This window comes from Lynx canadensis, chromosome A2 (genome assembly GCF_007474595.2).
Source record: "Lynx canadensis isolate LIC74 chromosome A2, mLynCan4.pri.v2, whole genome shotgun sequence".
NCBI lineage: Eukaryota > Metazoa > Chordata > Mammalia > Carnivora > Felidae > Lynx > Lynx canadensis.
The window spans coordinates 76,095,947-76,122,228 of NC_044304.2; the positions used below are offsets into that span (position 1 = coordinate 76,095,947).

The 26,282-nt window shown below is 45.6% G+C and overlaps 1 protein-coding gene across 1 annotated transcript in view; it reads left to right on the forward strand.

The window, feature by feature from the left end:
* The window catches only part of LAMB4 (laminin subunit beta 4), a 99,717-nt gene that overhangs the window by 18,986 nt on the left and 54,449 nt on the right, over window positions 1-26,282 (forward strand). Inside the window, exons 10-16 of the mRNA XM_030307756.1 lie at window positions 3,708-3,887; window positions 6,071-6,180; window positions 8,775-8,854; window positions 9,410-9,560; window positions 22,553-22,738; window positions 24,966-25,081; window positions 25,873-25,993. Of these exons, the coding sequence (XP_030163616.1) occupies window positions 3,708-3,887; window positions 6,071-6,180; window positions 8,775-8,854; window positions 9,410-9,560; window positions 22,553-22,738; window positions 24,966-25,081; window positions 25,873-25,993 (944 nt within the window). The remainder of the gene's footprint in view (window positions 1-3,707; window positions 3,888-6,070; window positions 6,181-8,774; window positions 8,855-9,409; window positions 9,561-22,552; window positions 22,739-24,965; window positions 25,082-25,872; window positions 25,994-26,282) is intronic.

A 26,282-nucleotide genomic window follows, 5' to 3' on the forward strand; every position in this document is an offset into this window, starting at 1 on the left:
TTTGGCCCTAGGCATCTTGCTGGTCTCAACTCTGGTCCCGGCACTGCTGTGGATTATCTCATAGATAAACTTGATTTCAAGTACTGAGCGTGGGTAACTACTGGATGTAAGATCTCACTCTACTTGCAGACAGACAAGTAGCTTGTTATTGTTTCGTGGATGCTGGCAGAAGACACGAAAATCCCCGGTTAGAGACGAAGGACTTTAGTACTCATGGCACAGGAAGTAACAAGATGTTTATATTGGTGTGTGTTCCCATGTCCCCAAGCCCTGAGTCCCATGGGGCAACTCAAAGGATGCCAGGTGGATCCCACATACAAATGAGTCTATGTCACAGCCCAGGGACACAGCGCTTGGAGCATTCATTGCTTTTACAGCAAGGAGAAGCGTGCTTGTTCTTTGTCCAGGGGAAGACGTGACCTCATCCCTGAAAGTAGCTTGCTGACACCGCAACCTTGGGAAAGGGCTGGGTGAAGAGTCATCTTGCATTGCCGGGACACTGAGTAAAAATTGCGCGGGTACCCAAGACCCATGGAACGTTGCCTCTCCCCATACCCAGAAATCCTGCTTCTTACTGTCTGTCACCAGTCTATTATTATATGGGGGTGGGGGGGAGGGGTTTGCTATAAAACTACAACTTCCAACTTTATGCGATCATCATACATAAAATGAAGTCCTATACAGAAGTAATTCAGTAGCCACCAGAATGTATACAACATCCTAGATTTCAAACTTTAAATCCTCACAGCGTAGAAAAGGCATAAATGAAGTTTTTGTTCAGATTGCGGAGTGGGCGCCTGACAACATAAAAGTTTACCTTATGTGATCTGTTTAAAATTGAGACAAAGAACTGAATGCTCAGAAAAAAACAATTTCTTTAAATCAGTGTCCTAAGTGTCCTACTTTGTCACCAGAATCTATATTCCGCCCCACACACACATACCTTTTATTAATGTTTTAAACGCCATGCATTTATAAAAGAAAAAGGAATTGCTCTCTTAGGTGGAATCAGGGGAAAATATAATGTTCCAAAGGTTATCTAACCTAGGAATCTGGAAAGAGACTGCAAGTAACCAAGTCAGATATTCACATTAACCAACGTCTTGTTCCTTAAGAACCACTTAGTATCCGGGTGCCTGGGTGGCTCAGTTGGTTAAGTGTCTGACTCTTGGTTTCAACTCGGGTCAAGATCTCGTGGTTTGTGGGTTCGAGCCCCACATTGGGCTCTGTGCTGGCCGTGCAGAGCCTGCTTGGGATTCTCTCTCTCCCTCTCTCTCTGCCCCTCCTGCTCGCTCGCTCTCTCAAAATAAATGAATAAGCTTAAAAAAAAAAAAAAGCCACTTGATGGCACTTCTAAAGGAAACTGAGTCAAGAAAACTGGTACCCAGATGTAAAATTAAGAGGCTATTCTATATATACAAGGAGGTTTTTTTTTTTTTAAGTAAAGGCAAATGAGCCTGTAAAAACAATCTTCAAGAGACTCCCCAGTTTCCCTAAACACATGTTTGTGTGTGTGGAAGTCTGTGTATACAAATGGCATTTATTAAGACTGACTAGCAGTCTCCTATAAATTTTCTCTAAATTGTTCTCGTTTGTGCCTAAATATTTACACGATCAGATTCCAGGCATAGGGGTTGACTAATCTTAAGTCTGCTGTGATTAAAACACAGCCAAATGTGATACAGGGGAAAACAACAACAAAAAAGATTTGGTAGATTCAACTGCCGATAATAAGAGTTTGCTGGAGTTAAGTTGTGTGATGCCAAGAAGTTTTATTGGACTTCTAAGGCCATGACTTAGGGTTATTTCAAAGTAAAATTACTACCCATTCACCCACATCCCTTCCCCAAAGGCTACTTCAGTGCATAATTAAATTATACTCTGGAACTCAGGGCTGACCCTTTGGAGTGTCTTTCAGATAAAGCTGACGTTTTTCCTTTTGGCTACTTCTAAAATGACTCCAGCTTATTCCTTCCTTTCTAGAAGCAACTGTATTTAATTAGAAGAAAATTCTGGTTTTTCCAAACTAAGCTGGACCGAATGCTGTTTTTCCATAATAAGATTTCATCACCAGTCACAATCCAATAACAATTGAAAATCGAAAGATTCTGTCAGACAACCGAGCGTTTGCTTCAATACCACCAAACAACTGGTGGGAGTAGGTTTTTTCCATCAAACTCTCTAACCTGAACGGTTGTCATATAAACCTACATAACATGGCTTTAGATATGAGGAGTTTGTTTTTATGAATCCAAAGTAAACATGTATAAATGCGAACATAACTATTTCTTAGAATCAGGATATTCTTTTTTGAGAGAGAGAGGGAGCATGAGCAGGGGAGGGGCAAAGGGAGGGAGAGAGAGAGGGAGAGAGAGAATCCCAAGCTGAGAGCGCAGAGCCCGATGTGGGGCTGGAACTCACAAACCGTGTGATCATGACCTGAGCCAAAATCAAGGGTCAGACGCTTAACCAACTGAGCCACCCAAGCGCCCGAGGATAGTCATTTTGTAATCTTTATTGCGTTCCTTAAAAGTGGCGTCCCTTGGAAACACAGCACCAAGTGGTCATCTGATGTCCACCAACAGACCTGTCCTCTCTACCAGAACCACAGTAGTTAATAGTACTGTCCCAGCCTCTCCCGGGTACCACCCCTCAACACTGAGGGGCTGCTCCTCTACTGGGCACGTCGAACTATCAGAGAGTTCTTCCTTGTATCACATCAAGCTCTGCCTTTGGTAACTTCTCCCCTCTGGAATGATTCACACCATCAGCATCCCTTTTCATATTCGACTCCTTTCTTGAGTTATTCCAGTTTCTGCTGAAAAGAAAAAGGGTGGCAGGTGCTTCTGCTGCTCCTTGGCTACAGGTGATCGTTTATCTCATTTTGCAGAATCTCTTCATCCAAGCTTTTGCCCCGCCAGCAGATTTCCAAAAAGAAAACAGTGGTATAAGCCTTCCTTGCTCTTCTTCCCCTTTCTTTCTTATACGTGCTCCTTCCATGAAGAATTAAAGAGTGATAACACTTATCCTTATTTTTCTGTGAGGGGGGAAGGGCAGACATAGTTTCTTAACCACATTTCGGAGTTTTGATAGACATTTTATGTGGTTTTTTTTTTTCTCTCACATCTGTATTTGTATATTTCATTACAGCACCCCACTCCTACTTGCCTCTAGACATTATTCTCACCTTTGGAGTCTTATTTTCTTTCTTTAATCTTTTATTGAAGTGAAATGGACATAACATAAAACTGACCATTTTGCGATGAACAGTTTCCTACCACAAAGCTGTGCGATCAGCACCTCTACCTAGCTCTAAAACATTTTCATCACCCCCCAAATTAATCTATTCTTCACATGCAGTTTTCCTAATAGCAGTCTTCCTCTGATCCTCTTACTTTAGAATCACTTAAAAGTCTCTCTCTCTCTCTCTCTCTCTCTCTCCCCCTTCCTCCCCTCTCCATAGATAGATAGATAGATAGATAGATAGATAGATAATAGATAGATACAGATGGAATTGTGCAACATTTTCCAAGGCCAGAGATCTGGGAGACATTTCTAAACAGTCCTCGCCCACTGGTCTAGTTGTTTAAACATATTTAATTATTTAAACAAAATAAAGTACTATAGCATGAGTTAATGGCTATGTTTATACCTCAGGTTTCCCACAATTTGCAATTAACTAAGATAATGCATGTCTGTGTCCCCAGCTTGTGAATGTGACCCGGACGGGACCTTATCGGGTGGCATTTGTGTGAGCCACTCTGATCCTGCTTTGGGGTCTGTGGCCGGCCAGTGCTTGTGCAAGGAGAACGTGGAAGGAGCCAAGTGTGACCAGTGCAAGCCCAACCACCACGGACTGAGCGCCGCTGACCCCCTGGGCTGTCAGCGTAAGTTGGCAGCGGCCGGACGGCCAGCCCGAATACATTTTAAAGCTTGGGGCCCTCAATTTCGGTCATTGTAAATACCCAAGAGTATTGCCGGCCTCTGGGTTTTTAAAGGTGATTCAAGACCTCCCGCAGATTTTAGTTAAATTAGTGGAGACTTTTTTTCTTGGCGATTAGCTGAGTTTATCATAAGGAACCAGCAGGGGGCGCTCACATTTCCCCGCTGCAGCAAACATGGGAAAATGCCAAGAAATTTAATGCCGTGTTGCAAAACCTTTCTAAAAATGGTCTCTACTTGGACTCCCTTATACAAATTCGTGAAGTTACATTATGCATTTATGCATAGATTGATGACTTCTTAAGTAGATTTCAAGGGGTGGTTTCTTTTCTTTTTTTTTTTTCAATTACTTTTCTCCTTTGTTCTCACACCTCTCTTAAATTGGTCCTATGTTCTCTGACAAAGAGAAGAACAAAATTAAAGACCCAAGGGAGGGGTTGTGAGGAAACAAATTCAGAGTTTTCTGGGGCCAAATGGGAGACCTTTGCCTCTAGGATCATAGAAACTCTTAGCTGCCTGGGGTCTTATAGAACTGCAGATTCCTCAGGGAATCCGGGTAAATAATTTCCCTCTGTCATGCTCTGTGTTCTTGCCCATATAAGGAACTGTGGTTTGTTTGCATGTTTAGAGAGCAGCATGCTGAATCCTTCCTTCTCCTGGAATTTAATGGCAACATTAAATCCCAGAACAATGGATCATATAGTCAGACCAATTCTCATCACACCTCTCAGTACTCCAAGTGTTTCCCCTGGGTCAGCCCTGACCTGATGTCCTCTTAGAATAGGCCAAATATCGTTTTCTGTTTTCTTTTCTTTTCTAATAGCTTTAGTAAGGTATAATTCACATGCCATACAATTCACCCTTTGAAGTACAAGTCCGTGACTTCTAGCATATTCAGAGTTGTGTAACCATCATTACAATCAATTTGAGGACATTTTCATTACCCCCAAAAGAAACCCTGTACCCTACTTCTGGCTATATACCCAAAAGATTGGAAACAGGGGCTTGAAGAGTGATTTGTACACCCATGTTCATAGCAACATCATTCACAGTAGCCCCCAAGTGGAAGCGACCCACATGTCCATCCATGGATGAATGGGCAAACAAAATGTGGTACATACATACGACAGAATATTATTTAGCCTTAAAAAAAAAAAAAAGGAAAGAAGTTCTGACTCATGCAACAGCACGGAGGAGCTTTGAGGAGGTTACGCTCGGTGAAATAAACTAAACACAAAGGGACCGTGTGAGTCCACTTCCATGACGTACCCAGAGTAGTTAAACCCATGGAAACAGAAAGCGGTGGTTGCTGAGGGCTTGGGGGAGGAAGGAGTTGGAAGAGATGGTGTTTAATGGGCACAGAGTTTCAGTTTTGCAAGATGAAGAGTCCTAGAGATTGGTTGCACAACTGTGGGGCTGTATTTAAAACGGTCAGTGTTATGTTAAATGTATTCTCATGTTACCATGAGAAAAAAAAAGCACCCCCTGGCCTTTAGCTCCCACCTCCCTAACCCCTCTTAGGCAAGCACTAACCTACTTTCTGTCTCTCTAGATTTACCCCTTGTGGATATTTTGTACAAATGAGATCATCCACTATGTGGTCTTTTGTGACTGGCTTCATTTGCTAGCATGAGGTTTTCAAGGTTCATCCATGTTGCAGTATGTGTCAGTATTTTATTCCTTTTTTATGGGTGAATAATATTCCATTGTGTGGCTACTCCACATCGAATGTGTCCATTCATCAGCTGACAGACATTTGGGTTGTTTCCATGAACACTGGTTTGTCCCACAGGGGAAATGTGTATGTTGCTCTGGGAGCATAATTTCTTCACAGGACTCAGGACTCAGGATAACTCGGGATAACGGTGCCGGATGTTCCAGCCTACATGACTTCTTCTACTTCTACTCTCTAATTACCATCCAGTAGCACCGCATGAGGGCTCTGGAAATGTCTGGCACTGGATTTCCCACACACAGTTGTATGCCATACAAGAACCATGCGACCAGGTAGACGATAGACTTGGCAGGGCTGGATGTTGGGTGTTCTTGTGGCCACGCGTTTTGCTCAGCGTGAGCTATTAAGGACAAGGGTGGGGAAATAGAATAATTGTGTTCGCTCTGCTTGCAGCCTGCAACTGTAACCCCCTCGGGAGTCTGCCTCTCTCGGCCTGTGATGTGGAGACTGGCCAATGCGCATGCCAGTCATTTGCCACCGGACCACACTGTGAAGAGTGCACTGTATGTATTTGCGTAGGATTTCCCTTTCATGTGGTCGTGTAGATTTCTGCCGCCATTGCCCGGAGGACACTTGGTCTCGTTAATTGCTTTCCTTGTGCTGATGTATTTCGGTCCTCCCCGGTAAAAGTATTTACACGACAGAAATCAGCAAACACTAACCCTTCTACAGAGAGCTAGCTGGTTGTTAAACATTTACCACCACACCGACTTTTCCCAGATTGAGCCGAACGGACCCGGGCACCGATGTCAGAAGTTTTATCCACTGTTCTCCACAACGTACCAAGCAGTAGAATATGACAATTTATCTGCTCCCTTTTTTCAGCCCACCAGACTGTGGAGCCTTTTCTTCTGTCTCTTGCGTATAGTCTCTTTATCATCCCTACCACCCTTTGCCTAGAAATATTTTGGACGAGCTCATTTAAAAAAAAAAAAAAACCCGCAGGTTTAAATGGACTGTAGATTCCTGTGGGAAATAAACTCCTGGATTGTTCTAGACTCCACCAAACATGTGAGCATGTATGTCTAAAATTAGTAAACTAAAACCTTTTTTATGCCATAAGAAATGTGTCATGCAGTTAGGGAGTTCAAATCCAACTTTTCCCTTTGTTCTCCAATCCTGGCAGCCCACCATGACATTGTAGAAATAAAAAACCCCAAACTCAACCTAGTAAAAGAACAGTGACCTTGATGTGTCTGAAGAAATGTAGCTGCTAAATAAGAAACATATGCCTATTACAACATCGTTCTGTGCTAATGTTTTAAGTCATTTTACTGGAAACATATGAGGCCGGGGCACAGGAGGATGGGGAAAGAAGGCAAGAAGGTACCCTTGAAGAGGGAACTCTGGGAGACGGGGCAGGTAACCTGGACATGTTTCAGAGGAAGGTGAGCCATGCCAGCTCCACGGCTGCGTGTGGGCAACATGAAGGATGCCGGGCTGGTTGGCAGGATTGACGAAGATGCCTCATCAGATGATTCCAGAGAGACCTTAGACTCAGGCTGACTTTGTTGGTTCGCAGTTTGACAGCCACTGTATATATAGGTCGCTGGATTGTGTTTGCAGGAGGAAAATCACTGAGCAGGGGCCACAGTGGGGGTGGGGGTGGGGGGAGGGGCGGGGCGGAAGAGGGTTGCCCATTGTGGCTGCACCCACGTGTCCACCAGGTGCCCCACCTGGTCCTCCGTCCGGCGGTGCCCCAGACCTGCTCTGAGCCCCATGTGCCAGCACCCCTGGCCTAGAGGGAGTTTTCACAACCACATCCTTGGCGAAGCCCGTCGTTGCACATTGTTTCTGCCCAGACTGAAGTTGGGTTTCGGGAAAGATACCAAAAGTCCTTTGCTGTGTTTTGTAACAAATTCTGTCAGGCTTTAATGTTTAAAATCAATCTTTCTGAGTAAAATCAGGCGGAAAGTTCTATCAAGATAACAACAACAACAACAAAAATGGAGACATAACAAACCCGTTTCAAATGAGAATGCCGTGCCTATTAAGACCTTGATTTTGTCTGAGCATGTTAAATTGAGGTTTGAAAGGGAAGTCGTTTTTGGAGCATTTTATAGTAAATGTTATCAGATTTAAGAAATAGTTGTTTGTATCTCCCCAGCTGCTTATATCGAATAAAGGTCAAGATGTTGCAATGAAGAAAAGTCTTGAATAAAACGGACTCTCTCCTGCAGAGGTTGTTATGACAAAACAGCTTACTTACAAACATGAGAGCCTGCTAAACCGTGATATGCAAATAAGATCTCAAAATCAACTTGAATTTTTTTTTTTTTACCCCCAAACATTTTAAGACTGCGGAAGTAAAAACCCCTTGGGATTTTTGTGGTGAGAGAATCTACTGGGTTTACAAAAGCAGTTGCAAATAGGCTAGTTGAAGACCTTCTCCCCAGACTGGCCTTAAATAACTCACCGTGAGGCTAAATTGGTGTGGTCAGAGGAACTGTGTAGTTTTCACCGTATTTTTTAAAAATTTATTTTGAGAGAGAGTGTGAGTGAACGAGTGCTGGGAAGGGGCAGAGAGAGGGAAAGAATCCCAAGCAGACTGCACTGTCAGCACAGAGCCCAGTGCGGCCCTTGAACTCCCAAACTGTGAGATCATGACCTGAACTGAAATCAAGAGTCGGACACTTAACCAACTGGATCCATCCAGGCGCCCCTGCATTTTTTTTTTTAAAGAGAGAGCAAGCAGGGGAGAGGGGCAGAAGGAGAGAGAGAGAATCTTAAGCAGCCTCCACACTCAGGGCACAGCCTGACACAGGGCTCGATTCCATAACCCTGGGATCATAACCTGAGCCAAGATCAAGAGTCAGACGCTCAACCTACTTAACCACCCAGGTGCCCCCACTGCATTTTTGCTTGGAATAGTATTCAGGCAACCTGCCTGTCCCCTTCATTCCAAGTCCCAGGAATAGGAGAGATGTGTCCTCCAAGGTCATTACCAAGTACACAGGCAGGAAAGGTGACCGTGTGATTGCCCAGGCTGTGTGGCTATTTGACGTGTGTCGACTGAACTGTACTGATTTTAATATTTACCCTTCAGAGCAGCATGTATCTTCAGAGCTGGATTCAGCTGAGCATTTTCTCTTTATAGGTTGGATACTGGGGACTGGAAAATCAGCTCCATGGATGTTCTCCCTGTGATTGTGACATTGGAGGTGCTTATTCCAACGTGTAAGTCACTAAATGAATGACGCAGTCCTGTGGCTATAGTCTCCACTCACGTTTCCACATTTTATTCTGACCGACTTCTAGTCATCGGTGATGGACTTTATTCCATGACGAGCAAAGGGTGTTGAAAAGCAATGATCTTGAGACATTAACTACAGCCCAAATGATTTATTTTGCTCAAAATATTTCCAAGGAAGAGATCAACAGTCCTACTGCTTGGGTAACCCACAGGTGGTGGGATAGATGCCGTGTGTGACTTGACCTGCCTAAAATATCAACTTTTTGCCACCCTATAAGGAGAGGTCCTATACTCCTTTTTGCAGCGTTTAGAGCAGAATCAGAGGAAAGAGGTGGCTACTTGGGTTCCATGGATCTGGATTTGCTTTTCAAGATCAGACACGTAGAGCCCATGGCCTCCTAACATCCTCCTCAAGACCAGTGATTGATCGATTCAAGGAGCGGGTCCAAACTCAGAAGGCATTTAGTTCAGCACCTCCGTGCCTCTGTTTTATCCCTCCCCCCTCTCCATCTGTGCATGATGGGTTTGTTTCTCCCCAGGTGCTCCCCCAAGGATGGCCAGTGTGAATGCCGCCCGCACATCACTGGCCGCAGCTGCACTGAATCAGCCCCCGGCTACTTCTTTGCTCCTTTGAATTTCTATCTCTACGAGGCAGAGGAAGCCACCCCTCTCCAAGGACTTGCACCTTTGGTTCGTATTTCATTTAGTCTCCTTCCAGACTTGATTTGATGGGGTGGCGGTAAATACATATAACACACCCTTGAGATCATGGGTAAGGTACCTGGAAAAGAATGGTTTGGCCACCTGTGCCAATCAGAACAGAGTTTATTTAGCATGGAACTGAAGGTTATAGAAACTCTGGAGGCCAGAGCCTGCATTTTACGTGATCTTTGTATTACAAGTCTATTGCAGAGCTTGGCACGTAGTGGGAATTGGTTGAGGCTGTGATCAGAGGGACCTGACTTTTGCTCTTTCGATGTGGCTGTCTGCTAACATGTGTTCATTGAGTATCTACTTCTCTGCTTTCCCCACGACACTATAAACCACGAGATGGATGGATAGATGTGTATGCCGTTCACCACTGTTGCCCTAGCATCCGCCACAGTGTCTGAGCCACAATGGGAACCTCACAGACCTCTGCTAACAATGAGCGAATAAGGTTCAAAATGGAAGTATACGATGTCCTCCTGAAGCTGATCATAGACTAGTCATTCTCACTGATGTTCACTGGTGTGGGTGAGGGCAATTGTCACTTGGTGCCCTACTTCATTCCCTCCAAGTCAGGGTCCTGTGGGATATTTTCCCTAAAAATGTATTTCTTAAAAGGTTTGTTAGAGGAGCAGACACACACGTGTGGAACGATTAGAGAAGTTAGACTCCTGTGACAGTCTCAAGCATGTGACCCCAGCCACAGGCAGGAATGTGGCAGGAGATAAGGGGATGTGTGGTGAAAGTCTTCAAGGAGAGAAGGCGTGTAAAAGTCGGTTCTGAAGACAGGGTTTGGATAGAAAATGGGAACTCGTCCAGGTTCCAGCAACTAAGTCGTTTCCTGAGATCTTTTCTTTATCTGGACACCATTGATGGGAGGGATGAAAATGCCCCTTAGGAGGCTTGGAATGTTCTCTTCTGCTGACTGGAATCGGGGGAGGGGCGGGAGGCTTTCACTGTCCCTACTTAAACTTACAACCATGGTGGGTGGGATCAAAATGAAACTATTCTATGTCTGCATTCTTCTTCATGATTTTTAATTTTGCACCTTTATGATGGTGACTTAAGAAAACACGTTAGTAAGATAATATTGGTATTTATATTTAGGCTGTAACTATCGTAAAATAATAGAAGATATATATTGGTCCCTACCCCTGGTTCCTGGTAAAGAGCTCCTAAATCCTTTGGAATTTTCTGGGGGATAAGGATGTCTTTTGTTCTAATTGGGTGACTTGATGGGCTTCTAGATAGGGCCTGGTCACCAGAAAGACCAAGCTTTGATTAGAAGCTTAGAATTTTCCATCCTCCCCACCCCATTCTCTGTGAAGGGGAGGGGAACTAGAGACTGAGGTAATGAATGACCATGCCTATGTGATAAAGCCTCCATAAAAATCTCCAACATATAGGGTTCAGAGAGCTTCCAGGTTGGTGAACACATCCATGTGCGAGGAGGGTGGTACACCCCAACTCCAGGGGCCAGAAGCTCCTGATCGAGAACCCTCCCAGTCATAACTCTTCATCTGGCAGTTTGTATCCTTTATAGAATTCTTTATTATATAATAAACCACCAAACATAAGTGTTTCCCTGAGTTTTGTTCTAGCAAATTATCGAGCCCAAGGAAGGGGTCATGGGAATCCCAGTTTATAGCTGGTTGGTCAGAAGTACTGGTAACAACCTGGATTTTCCATTGGCATCTGAAGGTGGGGTTGCGGGGACAGTCTGGTGGGACTGAGCTCTTAACCTGTGGCATCTGACACAAAGTCCAGGGAGATGGTGTCGGGACTGAATTAAATTACAGGACACTCAGCTGGTGTCTGAGACTTGGCGAGCATGGGAATAAACCACACACCGGTGTCCGAAATGTTGTGAGCATAGTAACAGTGTGACAGTAGAGGGGCCACACGGGAGTGTCTTTCCTATACAACTCCAAATATAATTGCTCCCACTATTTTAGATAAGAAAACACAAAGCAGCTGTAATATCTAGAGTAGACGGACTGATGCTTAACGTATATTCCCTGTGCGCCATGCTGTAGCTGCTGAGAAGCAGTTAAGGAGAATGTGCTAATGTGCTAATACAGCTCCAAACCATGAGTGTTGTCCGACGTGAAGCCTTACTCCTCTCTCTGTGGTTTAAAGACAAAGATCAAGGACAGAGAATGGGCTTAAAGGGCCAGGAAAATTGTGCAGAGGATTGGAAAGTAGTATCTATGACAATTCAAGCTGGGACTGATGTTGTGTTTAAAATACAGCACGAATAATTTCCTCTCCACTAAAAAGATGATCCTTAATTGTAGTAGGAAGAGTTTAAGCTAGACCCTCTTTGTGCATTCATTCAACAAATATGTATTGTGTGCTTACTATGCTCTTGCTTTTGATATTAATAAAACTTCCAGGGCCACCTGACAGGCTCAGTCGGTGGAGCATGAGACTCTTGATCTCAGGGTCAGGAGTTCGAGTCCCACGTTGGGAGTAGAGGTCACTTAAAAGAAGAAAAAAAACAACTTCCACTTAGAGCTCTGTCCTTTGCACTTTATATACGTTACCTCGTTTGACTTCCCGAACAACCTATCACCTTTAATTTCCAGATTAGGGAGACATTAGAGAAGTTACCTAACTTGCCCAAAGTCACACAGCTGGTGGGCAGTGGACCCTGGATTGAAACCCGGGTACATCTGGTTCCAAAGCTCTTGCTCTCAACCCATCAATAGGTGCCACCCACATGCGTAACGTTGAGCTCCAGGCTAAGGGCAGCATAGAAAGCAATTAGCCACGGTCTCTGCCCTCCAGGAATTTTTAGCTATAGCTAATACAGTTACATAGATACCTCAGGATGGGGGCAGAGACATATGACAAGAAGGGTCCATATGTGCCGTGTGTTAAGATTTCAGAGCCAAAAGTGATACTTTATGAACAGGCTTAAGGCACAGAATAATGTGGCCTGAGACTTGAAAGCAATAAGCATTCCAGTTGGTGGCCTCGGTGAGAAGACAGTCCAGCCAGGAAAAGTTATAAATAATGGCTCAGAGGGGAGACAGGGTAGGTATATTCACAGGTAGAACAGGAAGTTTATATAGGGAAGAAGTATTGGAAAAGAACAGTAGATCCTCCTATTAAAGAGCCTATATTTTACTTTTGGGGCAATGAGAACTCGCTGACGCTTTCTGAGCCAGAGACTGACCTGACGAAGACTGTCCTCAGTGTTCCTGTAAGTGCGGTCTAGTCGCAGGGAGGCCTGGGATGGAGGGAGAGCTTTCTGTTGTAGTCCTGGCAGGCATCAGGAAGGAATAAGGAAAAAGTTAAGAGGTAGCAGAGAGAGGAGAAGGTATGGAGATGATGTGAACAAAAAGGATGTGAACCCAAGACCATGACTTAGGAGTAACTCTTTGAATACTCAAATCGGAGAATGAAGAAAAAGGACGATTAACTTTCTTGGCGGGTCTTCAAAAGATGTGTGTGGGTATGTGTGTATCTTAATTTTTTCAGGCTGCTGTAACAAAAGCACCACGGACTGGGTGGCTTATAAACAACATAAATTTATTTCTCACAGTCCTAGAAGCCGGGAAGTCCAAGATCAAGGCACCAGCAGATCCATGTCTGGAGAAAGCCTGCTTCCTAGTTCGTAGATGGCCGTCTTCTCACTGAGTCCTCACACGGCAGGGGGGCAAAGGAGCTCTTTCATGAGGGCACTGATCCCATTCCTGGGGTGTGCCCTCATGACCCAATCACCCCGGAAAGGCCCCACCTTTAATCACCACCACTGTGGGGATTAGCCTTCTGTATGTGGATTTTGCAGGGACACAAACATTCGGTCTATGGCAACATCCTTGCTACTCAAGTGTGGTCTATGGACCAGCAAGGCTGCATCACCTATGAGTTCACTGGACTTATAGAGTCTCAGGTCCTGCCCCAGACCTACTGAATCGAGTCTACGTGTTAACAGGATCCCCCAGTGATTCATAGGCAACTTGGGAAGCACCGGTTTGTTTTCTTATAGAAACTACCTGTGGTCACAAAACTTAATATTGATTGGATTTAACATAGTGTGGAATTTGATACAGTGTAGTATAAAGCTAATTCCATAATAGGCTTTCTGCATAAAATCAATAAAATGGTTTCTAATTTTGTGTTGGACGCATGGACATAATCCAGCGTGGCCTGTCTGAGGTTCCTCATCACAGAGGTCAGGCAGCTGGACAGAGAGTGTGGCTGAGAATCACTAAAATAAGCGAGTTCCTGAAGCGGGCCTCCGCTGACCCGAGGGCTACATGCTCTTGACGAACAAGTAGGGCACCTGTGAAATGAAAAACTCTTGTTTGTAAAACCAATAACGAAACATCAACCAAGGAAACACCCACGTCCAGAGGACCACAAAAATCTGGAAATGAGCAATTGGCGATTCCGACCGGGTCCCCGCTGAGGGGGATGGTATGAAAGGGAAGCCCGTGAGACCAGGATTTTAAGGAAATGGGAGCCGCAGGAATGCAATTCCTCGGCTTCGTTTGGGAGGTGGCTCTCCTGATATAACCTCTCACGGGATCCTGCAAGGTCAAATCCCACAAACTGTGAGAACTGCCAGGAATTGGCCTCGAGAGTGTCCAGAGTGACAGTAGCTACTGAAACTGCATCTCTACACCATGCCTGCTGTTGATTTTCTACAGCTTTCTTCTTGAGATCTCACGTTAAAACATAGCATTTGCGCTTTTTTTTTTTTTAACACCACGAAACTAGGAGATAAGCATAAATGTTTTCCCAGGTTCGAATGTCACCAGCACAGCATCGTTCAAAAAGAAAACCCGAGACGTCATAGGACTACCAAAATTTTCTCATTGTCACGGAGAAAGAGGAATTATAAAGTGCCTCACGACTCCTTCCTGAGGCTATGAAATGAAGATCGTGATTACCTTTTAAGTTATCCGATAACTCAAAACGCTTGCACTGTGGTAGAATTGGAACTTCTGCGGGTTACTGATGCTGTAATTTCTTTTCTTTTTAAGATAGCAGCAACAGCTTTGCCTACGTGTGATGTGTACTTCCAGCAACAAGGGAGTGATTTCATAGTTGACAAAGGCACGATAATACTGAAGAGAAATCAGAAGCAGAGTGTACGTGCTGACGAGCAAAGTGAGGTAAACCACTTCTCCATGGCCGTCGTCTGTCCTGCCTGAAACAAACAATCCGGTAATGTGCTCAGAACCGTGTGGGGCCCATGTGAGTACTCAGTCTCTGTGAGCTGCCAGTGTCCTCGAGGATGGGATGGAGGAAAGGAGGGCACAAGCTCAAAGTAATTAGAGCTTCTGGGCAGAATCCCAGTAGCTTTCTTTGTTTCAAGACAGAAGTTTCCGGAAGGCTGGATTCTGGAGTCAGAGTCAGGTATTGCAAATTCACAAGTTTTTGTCATTTTAGGGACATAAGGAGAGCTGAGGAACGGCTCTCCCCCTAGTTGGAAGGAAGAAGACATGCTGATATCCCTGGGGGTGGTGCATGGCATCGCCATGTCTAGAATCTGAGACAGTGGAAGGTGGCCAGTGCTAGTGTGAGTGCAGGATGATGCCACCTCCACGGGACCCTGCTCCAATGGCTTCAGAAGGCCAGAGGAGACCTGAGGACCTTGTAGCCAGCCAACTATATTAGTTTGGATAATAGTCATCCAACTATATTAGTCAAAGTTGGAGATGCCTTGGGTCCATTCCTTCCTTCATTCAGTACCCTGGGATCTTCACTGAGTTTCCCACATGCGTATGCATGAAGGGGCATGCTGGAAAGCCAATGAAATCAGACACTAGCTGTCTCGTTCACAAACCCAGCACCTGAGTCAGTTCCTTAAACATAAGAGACCTCCTTGAGTGAATGAAATGGTTGAATCAATGGCAACAAGAATATGTCAGCACGAATGAAGTCTGCCCTTAAGATCACTGTCGTGGAAATGAGCCATGTACACAAACCACTAATGGTGGCTGGGTGGGGTAAGTATCATAGAAGAGGTGCACATAATATGACACGGACTTCAGATTCAGGAGAACTACCTCTAGGTGAGAGAATCAGAGAAGGCTTCCTGTCTGGTGTTCCTCGTCCCCAGGTCCATGCACACCAGTCATGGCGGCCTTGTTCTTTCGTCTACCTGTTCCTGTGCCCACACCACATGCCCATGAAGCCCTCTCTGACTCTCTGGGCTTCTCATTCTGAGTCCATCTGAAAGAGAAGAGTGGGGAATGAGTCACTACTCCCATCTCCTGGCTCTCTATAGAACAGATAAGCGAACCTCAAATTTTACTGTGCAGAAGCGCTGACGAGGGGGCTCATTTAGGAAGCAGGTTCCAGGTTCTTACCCTCAAGAGCCAAATCAGAGAGTCTGGGACTTGTCAAGAAATCTGCATGTTTGCCACGCACCCCAAAGTGATTCTGATATAGGTGGTCCATGACTGTTCTTTGAAAAACACAGCTCTAAATATCCACAAACTACTCTCCTGACTCTTGTCTGAAATGACCACCTCTGTATTATTTCTGGATTTGTAAAACTTCTACTCATCCCTTACAACCCAATGCAGATTTATCTTCCTACTCCAACATCTGGACATAGTTCATTGTTTCCATCTCTGGGGTCACACAGATCTGTAATCTTCAAACTGCGGGTCCTGCCTGTTAGTAAGTAGGTTATGAAATCAATTGGCTGGGCCCAGCTTAGTACAACAGAGGAATACAAAACAAGGGCATATTTTCTTGGTGAAAACTTTGTTTCGGTTTGTATAAATGTGTATGGGTTCCCTGGAAACAGACATTGCAACAGAGACGTGGGTGCATGTGCCTTATGGAGGGGAAGGAACACTCATCAGGAGAAGTCTGTAGGGGAGGGAGGGCAGGAGGCTCGGGAGGGGAAAGTGAGGCAAGGATGAAGTCTGGGATAGATGTAGCCTTGGTCTGATCCCCTGCAAAGGTTGTAAGCATAAATGGCACAACAGAATTGTCCCCCATTGAGGGTCAAGGGCAGGCCTGTTGTGTCCATCAGCCTGTCATGGTTGTGGCCTCCCAGGGCAGATGCTGGCAAGCTCCCAGCTGAGGTGACTCCGATCCAAGGGCAGTTCTCAAGAGAGGGGAGCTGAGTCACAGCAGCTGGTGGCTGGAGAGTGTGGCCCAGCCGAGGGGACCGGCAGTGCACTCACAGCGAGGGCTGGAGTCCGCTCTTTGCATGCTCAGCCCCACACGCCGGGCCCTTTGTTCAAAACTTAGGGAAAAAGAACATTGAAGGCACTGAAACATATAGCATCTTACTTTCTTCCATAGTGTCTTGACTTCCCAGTGTTCTTTTATTTGCCATCTAATGTCGTTTGAAGTAAAGAAATATTAAAAATATAAATTACTGGCACGAATGGTACCATGCATCTTTATATCGTGCAATTTTCACTGCAAACATAAGGGCGTTTGGCTCATGTCAAATCACTGAAATTACACGGGTTGTATTTTGTAGTTATAAATGCATATGTATTCTGGCCTTCCCAGAACAATAGAATGTGCAAAACGAACACAACTGTTTCTGTTTCACTCCTCGGTGTGTGTCCTACCAACACTCCCTACCTTCAGCATACTAACCAGTAAGGGAGGGCTGCAAGAAAGACAACCAGGAGTCGCCCTATCTTTCTTTCCTTCTGGTCATCCTTTGGTGTATGCAACTGGCTAATACAGGGAAGCAGCATGAATAACGTCTTTCTCAGGATGCCTTTGCCTTCTTTCTGCTTTCAAAGCAAGTTCTGGTTGGAACAGAAAAAGCCTGGCTTCTTGTCAGCACCCTGCTTACTCAGGCATCAACATAACCCACTTACCTTATATGCACTCTTAGTTTCACTGAACACGTGCGCATAGTAGGTCCACTGGAATGCTGTGTTCACCGGCATCATGTGCACTATTTGCAAATGGGGGCAAGGAAGCACACACATAGGCTGTATGTCTCTTCTGCTCATGTGCACGTGCCATTGTCCCAAGAGACTTCACTCACAAAACAATTTCAAACATAAAATTATTCATTATCTCAAGATGGTGACGGCAGAGCGTTAAACCAAACATGGGGTCCCTTCTGAGTGTGGGACCCTCTGGAAGTACACATGTTTGCACACCCATGAAGCTGACCCAGCCCATCTTCCCCTTACATTAAGTTCATTCCATGCACGCACAGGCTTTCTGGGATTCTCCCAGGCCACAATTCCTGGGGAGATTTACAAAAGGAGATTCATGAGACAAACGCAGCCTCTGGCTGCCACAATTGGTCCCAAAGGTGGTAACCGATACTCACTGTCTCCCTCCTTCCTTGCCACCCATTCTAGATTCCCTTCATGCTCAACTAGCACTTCTGTGGGTTGGGATGACCTAGACCTTCATCCTTCCATGACTGAGCCCCTGGTTTCCATGGTCTTCTCAGGCTACATGCAGGGGAACACCACAGGTGTCTTAGTGGGCCACCTCAGTGCCACGCATATTCCTCATGTCCTGATTAAATAGGATCAGCCCTTCCGGTTATGTCAATTTCGTCCCAGGCCTCCTGGTCTACAGGCATGAGAAGCCCTGGTGGCCATGCAGCAGCCATAGCTTTAAGGTTAGTGGAATTCTTTGTTTCTGCCCAAGAATCAAGACATCTAGACCCACAGAGCCTAAAGTTGCAAGCACAAGAAGCCCAAATTCCCTTGGTCACCACCTGTGACAGTGAGCTTGGCCACTCCTACTAGATTTCCAAACCCATGTCTTCTACCCATTGGGAGCACAGCATCACATAAAGGCCATTGCCATCATTAAGGAGTAAATGACATCCTGAAGAATACTGTCCCATCTCACAGGGTGTCATTCCCAAGCTAGTGAAGCTGATGCATTTTTTTGGGGTCCCATCCCACTGCCATCTGAGGTTAACATCTTCTGGATGGCACAGTTTGTGTAGAACAGTGGATCGCAAAGTCACATGACCACTGCGATCCTTCTTTTGCTGTGAAGTGGGTCCCTTGAGCTGAGGACGGGTGATGTGGTCTTCTGACAGAGGCCATAGAGTATCTGATTCACACCGTGGGAGACCACACGACGTCGGCTTGGACCAAGGGACCCACTTCACTATCCTTTAATATAGGAAATCAGTGTGCATTTTGTGGCATATCTAGATGGTTCAAACCCCTTTGGGCTATCCTGTTACAGAGAGTGGGAGAATGAACAGTCTTGGGGCAAGACTGAATATACATTACCCGAGAGAAGACAGCCTGCTGCTTCTCCTTCTCTGTGTTTCTGGAGAACACATTTTGCATTTCCATAGCTCCATATCCTGGGTGAGGGTGGTGGAAATCTGCTCTGGTAAAGATGCTCCCTCAGGCACGACAGCCACAGATGGGACTACAAGCTGGTTAAGTCTGTATTAAGTGTATGATGGGGACATGATGGGAACCACCATCGTATCCTGAGAGTGGCGCTTGGAGAACGTCTCAGATTTGTAGTACTGTTTTTTATTTACTATCTTGACTTGGTGGAGAGAAAGTGGTTGCGAATGGATATTTCACAAGCTTTTACTTGGCATTTCCTACTAGAAGAACTCTTACCTTTCCTTCCAGGTCAAAGAATCAATGCCCACTGCTAAGCAGATCCATTCCAATTACATAGTCAGGAATTGGAGGAAATAATCAAGGGACGGTTCAGTAAATCTGTGAACCCATTTTAAAAAGGACTTAGGCCAGGACTCCATATATTACCTGACCCTCAGATGTCCTTCTTCTAACAAGGGGACCATGATGGCACTTTGGGTACCTGATTTACACTTGCCATGGTGTTCAAGAATCTTTCTTCATGGAGATCTGGTCTCTTATTCAGTCACTGGGTTCTGGATCCAAGAAGTGGCTCAGGTCTAGGAACTTGACAGAACATCACGTCTTTCCATTGGGGCAGCTGACCTCAGCCTTTTGCTAATTCATATCTGACCGCTTTTAATGATATATGTTAAGCAATACTTTTGTTGGCTTCTCGTCTGTGTTGCTCGTGGGAATACCATGTTCTATTAGTCATCTCCATTGAAGATTCCTATGGGTCAGGACCCCTTGTCTCCTTTTCTAACCTTGCTGCCCCCTATAATAATTATGCCCATCTTGTTTTTGAGAGTTAAGTGCTACCCAGTCTTCGATAGTCTGGGATCCTGTCCTCCACATTGATACCAAGGAGCTCTGTTTCCCAGTGATAGATCCTACCAGCCTACAGAGAACACCCAACACTCAGCTTTTCAGTGATGCTGTTGCCCTTCTCACCAGTTCATTGCTGCTTGTCCCAATAAATAAGGTGTCCTCCAGGCCTTCAAAGAACATAATCGGCTGGTGGGTTTCCTGATCCTGTATCTTAGACCCATTCTAGAATGCCTGCTACTCTGAGCCTTGTATCCCTTCCTCCACAGTCTGCTACAGCCGTTCTGGAACCTCCACTCCCTCTCCTCGGGACCACAGCTTTTGCCAAGCTTCCAAGAGCTACTCCAGCAATATATTGGACCCATCTCCCAAGGCTCCAGAGCTCTTGCCAGGCTATTAAATCCCATATTACTGGTGATCCCAAATTGACAAACTCTCTCTATCCAGTTTCATGTTCTGCCTCCTTATTCTAACAACCTCAGGACGCAGACCCATTCTCTCTCAGTTGCTACCTGTACGGGTTAGCCAAGTCCCTCTCAGAGATCTAGCACTTTCCCAGTCAGGTCATGCTGAAACTTGACTCTAATTATCAGGCACGTGGTCGGGGGGGTAGGATAAGCAGATCCTCAGGAAGGTACACGTTTTCTTCCAAGACAGCTGCATCATTTGAGGTTTCCACGTCATCCTCAAATGCAGCAGGGGGGTGGAGTGGAGGTGCTCTACTCCAGTAACAGTGGGTGGATTACGTCTATGGTCCACGAGCGCTCAGGAGAGCCTCAGAGTTCAAGGTTCCCACGTGCATCACCCATGTCTTAAGGTCCCTCTTCTTCCCCATGAAGGGCCTGACTTAGGCATAGGTGACTTACCTAGGCTGAGAATGCAGGCTTCTCCAAAGTTCTGCAAGTCTTAACAATGAGGTCCTGTGCCTGGTCGTCAATTCTTCCTGCCATCTGCCTAAAAGAGATGAGGCTCTTTAAATCCCCCCAGGGAGGCCCTCTGACTCTCCCACTCGGCTTTAAACTGGTGATTGCCCTGAGCCCATCCTCCCTCGTCACAGCATCAGTGGCATTCAACAACTCCCACCTATTTCCGCAGTCCTTATAATTGCTGTTCCCCCATATCTCTCAATGCCAGAAATATGGCTGCAGTGGGTGGCTCCCCTCCTGCCTTTATCCTGTCCCAGTTCTCCACAGCTGACAGCTTTAGCGATTGCTCTGCTGCCACATCCCAGGGATCATCAGGACATGTTGCACACGGGGGTCCCCGTTGCCAGCTGAACCGAAAACGCTCCTCCTCCCAAATTGCATCTGGGAGTCTGCTTTCAGGTAAACTGGCTGGCACCAACTGTCTCAGGTCAAGTGCCCTAGAAATAGAGCCCAAGACTGGATTCAGGTGCATGTGATCCAGTAAGGAAGTGTTATTCAGGAAAGCTCTGTAAGGGAGTGAAAGAAACAAGAGGAGGGAGTAAGATGTAGTGTCAGGTGAAACCAACATTGGATTGATCCATGAAGGAGCTCAGAGGCATAAACCGCAGGCAAGGTTGTCCCGTCTGCTGGGAAGACAGGGTCAGCCTTTTATAGCTCTGATCAAGAAGCCACTGGCTGTGAGCTACCCTCGGGGACAGGGGTGGGGGGGGGGGGGAGGGGTTGGGGAGGAGGTACGGGAGGGCAATTCTCTAGAGAAGGAGGCAACCGTGATCTCCTAGAAGCCACACACACAGCAACTGCGGGTGGTGGTGCACCAACCAGGTAAAGGGGATCCCCGAGGGGCATCTAGTGTCTACTGCATTTGTGAGAGTGTTTCTGAAATGTTTGAAAGACATTGCATGTAGACAAGTTTACATAGATATCTGCTGAAACCTAATCTGACGATATAGTTTCTTATTTACATTTCGGTCTCCAGTGCAAGGTTCTAATCTCCTCCGTGGCCAGGACTGTGTCCTATTCATCTTTGCATTCCTAATGCAGGGGTTGGCGTTGAATGGTTGCTCAATAAACACTCAGCAAATGAGCGGTTTGGGGTAGATCGCAGAGCAACTTGAACCCCAGGCTAAGTCATATGGGTGTGATTCCGTTGGCAGTTGGGTAAGAGTGTGAAACGCTTATTGGCAGCTGTGCGTCATGTGGGTTGGGTTAGGGAAGGGGTGGAGAGAACGGCCAAGGCACTGTTGTAGTGAGACAGGCAAAATGCAACAAGAGGCAGAATTCTGGTGGATGCTGTGAGCATGGGGAGACAGATGCAAACGTCATTAAAGTATTATCTCCAGGTTCCAGATGGCTCTAGGCTGACATCCAGGAGACACCATCCGGGATGCAACCCAACGTGTTACGTGTTTCATACTTCTGTGCCTCCAAGCAGATAGAAGAGCGTTTCTCATGTCTGCATGGAAGAAATATCCAAAAAAAAAAAAAAAAAAAAAATCCATGTGGGTTTTCTCACTGTCGTGCATAATGAGGCAAAGTCCACGAAGGAAGCATGGGAATATTTTCTATCCTTCCTCATTTTGGCTGGAATCCCACAGTTGTATCTGAGAAAACCCCAGGTCACCAGCGTGGAATGTGTCCAATTCATTAGCATGTGGGGTACTTAAGTTTAAAGTGGTTTCCAGTGACACGGCTTGGAAATCAATCACTCTATACAGTAACATATGTTCCAAAGCTGCGGATTCAGCACATCTCAGATGCCTTCTGGATCGTATCCTGGCTGGAATAATTTATCCGTGACTCAGATGGATCATGTACACATCAGGAAATATGTACTTTTTTTTTTTTCCTGAACTCTTTTTTTTTCCTGCTAGGACTCGACTCTAGCAAAGCTGAGTGCATTCTTCTCCAATTTTAGGGCTCAGTGACTTTTGGCCAGGTGCCTGCTGTTCACGGTGTTTTCCGAGAACCAGTTCCTGGAAGCCCTACTGCGTGGACTGGACCTGGATTTGCCCGGGTTCTCCCTGGGGCTGGCTTGAGATTTGCCGTCGACCACATTGCCCTTCCCATGGACTTCACCATCGCCATTCGCTATGAGATTCAGGTATCCGACTTCTTCTTCAAGGGTAAAACCTGCCTGAGGTAGTACATTTTCAAATGAAGACTTTCCATTCCGGTCTTGCTAGATAGGGTCGTCAGAAAATGATTTGCAGAAAAAAAAAAAAAAAAGAAAAAACCACACCAAAAAAAAAAAAAAACACAAACACAAACACAAAAAAAAAAAAAACAGAACATCCGGAGGGCATTATAAATCAAAGGGTTTCCTAATGATATTAAAACAACACACTAAGCCAGAGGCATGTGTGCTCTATTCCGTGGAGAGAGGCTAGAGCGGGGTTATATACTGAAGGTACAAGTTCTGAGGAAGTGGTGATGGAATGTTTGTATAAGAACAATAAAAAACTAAAATAACACAAATTCTGCCCTCCTTGGGCTTTTTTCTAAGAACTTCACAGGCTCACCTGTGTGAAGAGATTCTGACTCCTAGGGGTACAGAAGAGGCGTTTATTTGCACTTGGCTTTTACCCTGAAACAAGAGCAAAACTAAAAGCAGGCTGCACCTGGTGGCTTCCCTGGCCTTCCCCCCGCCCCCGGCCCCACCACCACCCTGTCCCCCTCCCCCCTGACTTTTGAGAAATATCGAAGACAGAATAGAAACCGAATTAGAAAAACACTTGATCTAGAGCAGTGGTTCCTCACTTTTTCTTCGCATAATCTTTTCAATGATAATCTGACACCCCACAGACCATCTGCCCCAAAAAGTGTTTTGTGAGGCTGGGGGTGGTCTCAGGGTCCCCAGAGTCCCTCCAGGGATCACACTCTGGAAGTGCTCATTGTGTGTTACACGACCAAAGCTGCTGACCCGCTTTGAAATTCTTGATATGACATAATTCTCTGTTTCTCACTGATAAACAAAAGCCAAGGGACTTGAGTGAACTCGGACCTGGTGAGTATAAGAAGTCATTACAAATATAAGGTACAAATTTTTCTGTAGAACACATCTCTGACATCTTTATTTTTTTAATTTTTTGGTTTGAGTTTTATTTATTTATTTTGAGAGAGAGGGCATGGAGCGTTGGGGGGTGGGGGGGGAGGGGCAGAGAGAGGAGGAGAGAGAGAATCCTGAGCAGGCTCTGCACGGCCAGCACAGAGCCCAGGGCAGGGCTCAGTCTTACGAACCACGAGATCATGACCTGAGCTGAAATCAAGAGTCAGGCGCTCAACTGACCGAGCCACCCAGACGCCCCTCTGACATCTTTAAAAAGCATTTCCAGGGTGGCTGGAAATGCCCGGGTGGCTCCGTCGGTTAAGAGTCGACTCTTGGTTTAGGCTCAGGTCACGATCTCATGGCTCCTAGATTTGAGCCCCACATGAGGCTCTGCACTGACAGTGTGGAGCCTGCTCAGGATTCTCTCTCTCCCTTTCTTTTTCTGTCCCTCCCCCTTTTGCATGCGTGTGCGCTCTCTCTCTCTCTCTCTCTCTCTCAAATTAAATAAACTTAAAAAAAAAAGCATTTCCAAATTGCATGGCTTTCAGAATATAGCTAATTATTATATGCTATAAATATCTATACATATTTAGATACATATAAATAGGTTTAGTAATATATTTATTTTAGTAATAAATGTAAAATAAGAAAATTTATGTAATAATATATTTATATAATAATATTTAAATTTTTAAATGTTTACTTACTTTTCAGAGAGAGAGACAGAATTGCCAGCAGGGGAGGGACAGAGAGAGAAGGAGACACAGAATGTGAAGCAGGCTCCAGGCTCCAAGCTGTCAGCACAGAGCCCCACGCGGGGCTCGAACTCACGAACAGCGAGACCATGGTCTGAGCCAAAGTCGGACGCTTCACCGACTGAGCCATCTAGGCACCCCTAATATTTACATGATAAGATGAAAAACAGTATATATCTTTTTGTGAAGGATTTGAAATGTTCATGTTTGTTCAGTGATCCAGGGACAGGATGAATCAGTGGACTTTGGGGGAGACAGACGTTAAAGACCAGCCCTGTCCGGAGTACCAGGGTCTTTTGAGCCTATGAACTAGAGCTATGGCCGGAAACAACATTCTGTCTACCCAAACCGCCATTCAGCTGCCAGTGTGTTAGAGCTGATGGCCAACCGCTAAGACTTCTCTCAGCTCCAAAGTTCCCTGTTCTGAGGGGGCCATGGGTTACAGATTTGATGGCAAGGACTGTCCGTTAGGCGTGTGTTGTGTATACGTCCTTACGAAAACGTGCTTTTATGTCACGCCCGTGTAGCCCGCAGCCGACTGGGCTGTCCAGATCCTGGTTAACCCCCTCGGAAAGAGCAAGCACTGTCCACGTGAGACCCCATGGCCACGACCTCAGTCCTTCCCTTTACCGGCGACTTCCAGGTATGCTTGGGACCTGTCCTCAAACACAGTAGCCTTCTTAGAATTTTAGGCCTCTATCAATAATTTGTAGCAAAGAGCTCAGCAGGAGAAGAGGTGTATTCAAGGAGACTGTGACATTTATTAAGCGCTTGCTGTGTTACACTAAGCTTCACGTTTAAGATCATATCTTGCTGACGACTCAGCGAGGAAGACTTTCTCTTCATCAGGTGAGGAGGAAATTCAGAGTGAGAATACCTGGAGACCTGCCCCAGCCTCGTAGCTGGTGTATAACAGAACCAGGATTCCAGCCCAGATCTCCTGATTCTCAGTCTCGAACGTTCCTTTCCCATTCCCCAGATGGCCTTGAGAGGTGAGAAAGTGAAACGCTCCAAGAGTAGGAATAAAATATTCAGCTGGCAGTACCTCAACAGCTGAGAGTCTCCAGGGCAAAAAGCTCTGATTTGGAGGCCACTAATTTCACATCGGAGATTTGTGGCAAACTAAAATGGAGACCCTGTTGAGAGCATGGTAGACAGGAGGAAGGACCTCCGTTTCCATCCTTTTCCCAAAGCACTTATGACAACATGTGGCTGATGGTTCCCAAGGCTTTGCTACTTGGCACAATCCTATGGAAGAGCCACAGAGAACCTGAGTGTGATTTTGCTTTCCACTCAACCCACCTGAGCTGGTCTAGACCTGGCCTCTGCTCTGAGGCAGAACCCACTTCAACGCTGGGAGAAGCAGCTATGGCCGCTTAGGTTATATAACTGTACTTTTGTCACTGAATTTCTGCTTTATTTCTCTTAATACAGAATCGTGCTGCTTCCCACGCCCATCTGTTTAGAACCAGATGTACAATATTCCATCGACGTCTATTTTTCCCAGCCTTTGGAAGGTGGGGCCCACGCTCATTCACACATCCTGGTTGATTCAGTAAGTATCACGAAGCGACGTGGGTGCTGCCTTCTAAACTGAGCCCCATGATAATTCTACTTGCAGACTCGATGGTAAAATGTTTCTTTAGAAGTATAAATGAGGTTGTTGCGTTATAAGAAAAAAATCATGCGTTCTCTATAAACGTCACCAGCACTGAGTGCAAACCTTACAGCACAGCACGTGTCAGCAACGGTTTGCAGTGTCTTGCAGTCTATTAGTTAGTCTTCACGACAGTCTGTGAGGTAGCCACTGTCATTGTCCCTAGTTTACAGACGACAGAAATGAG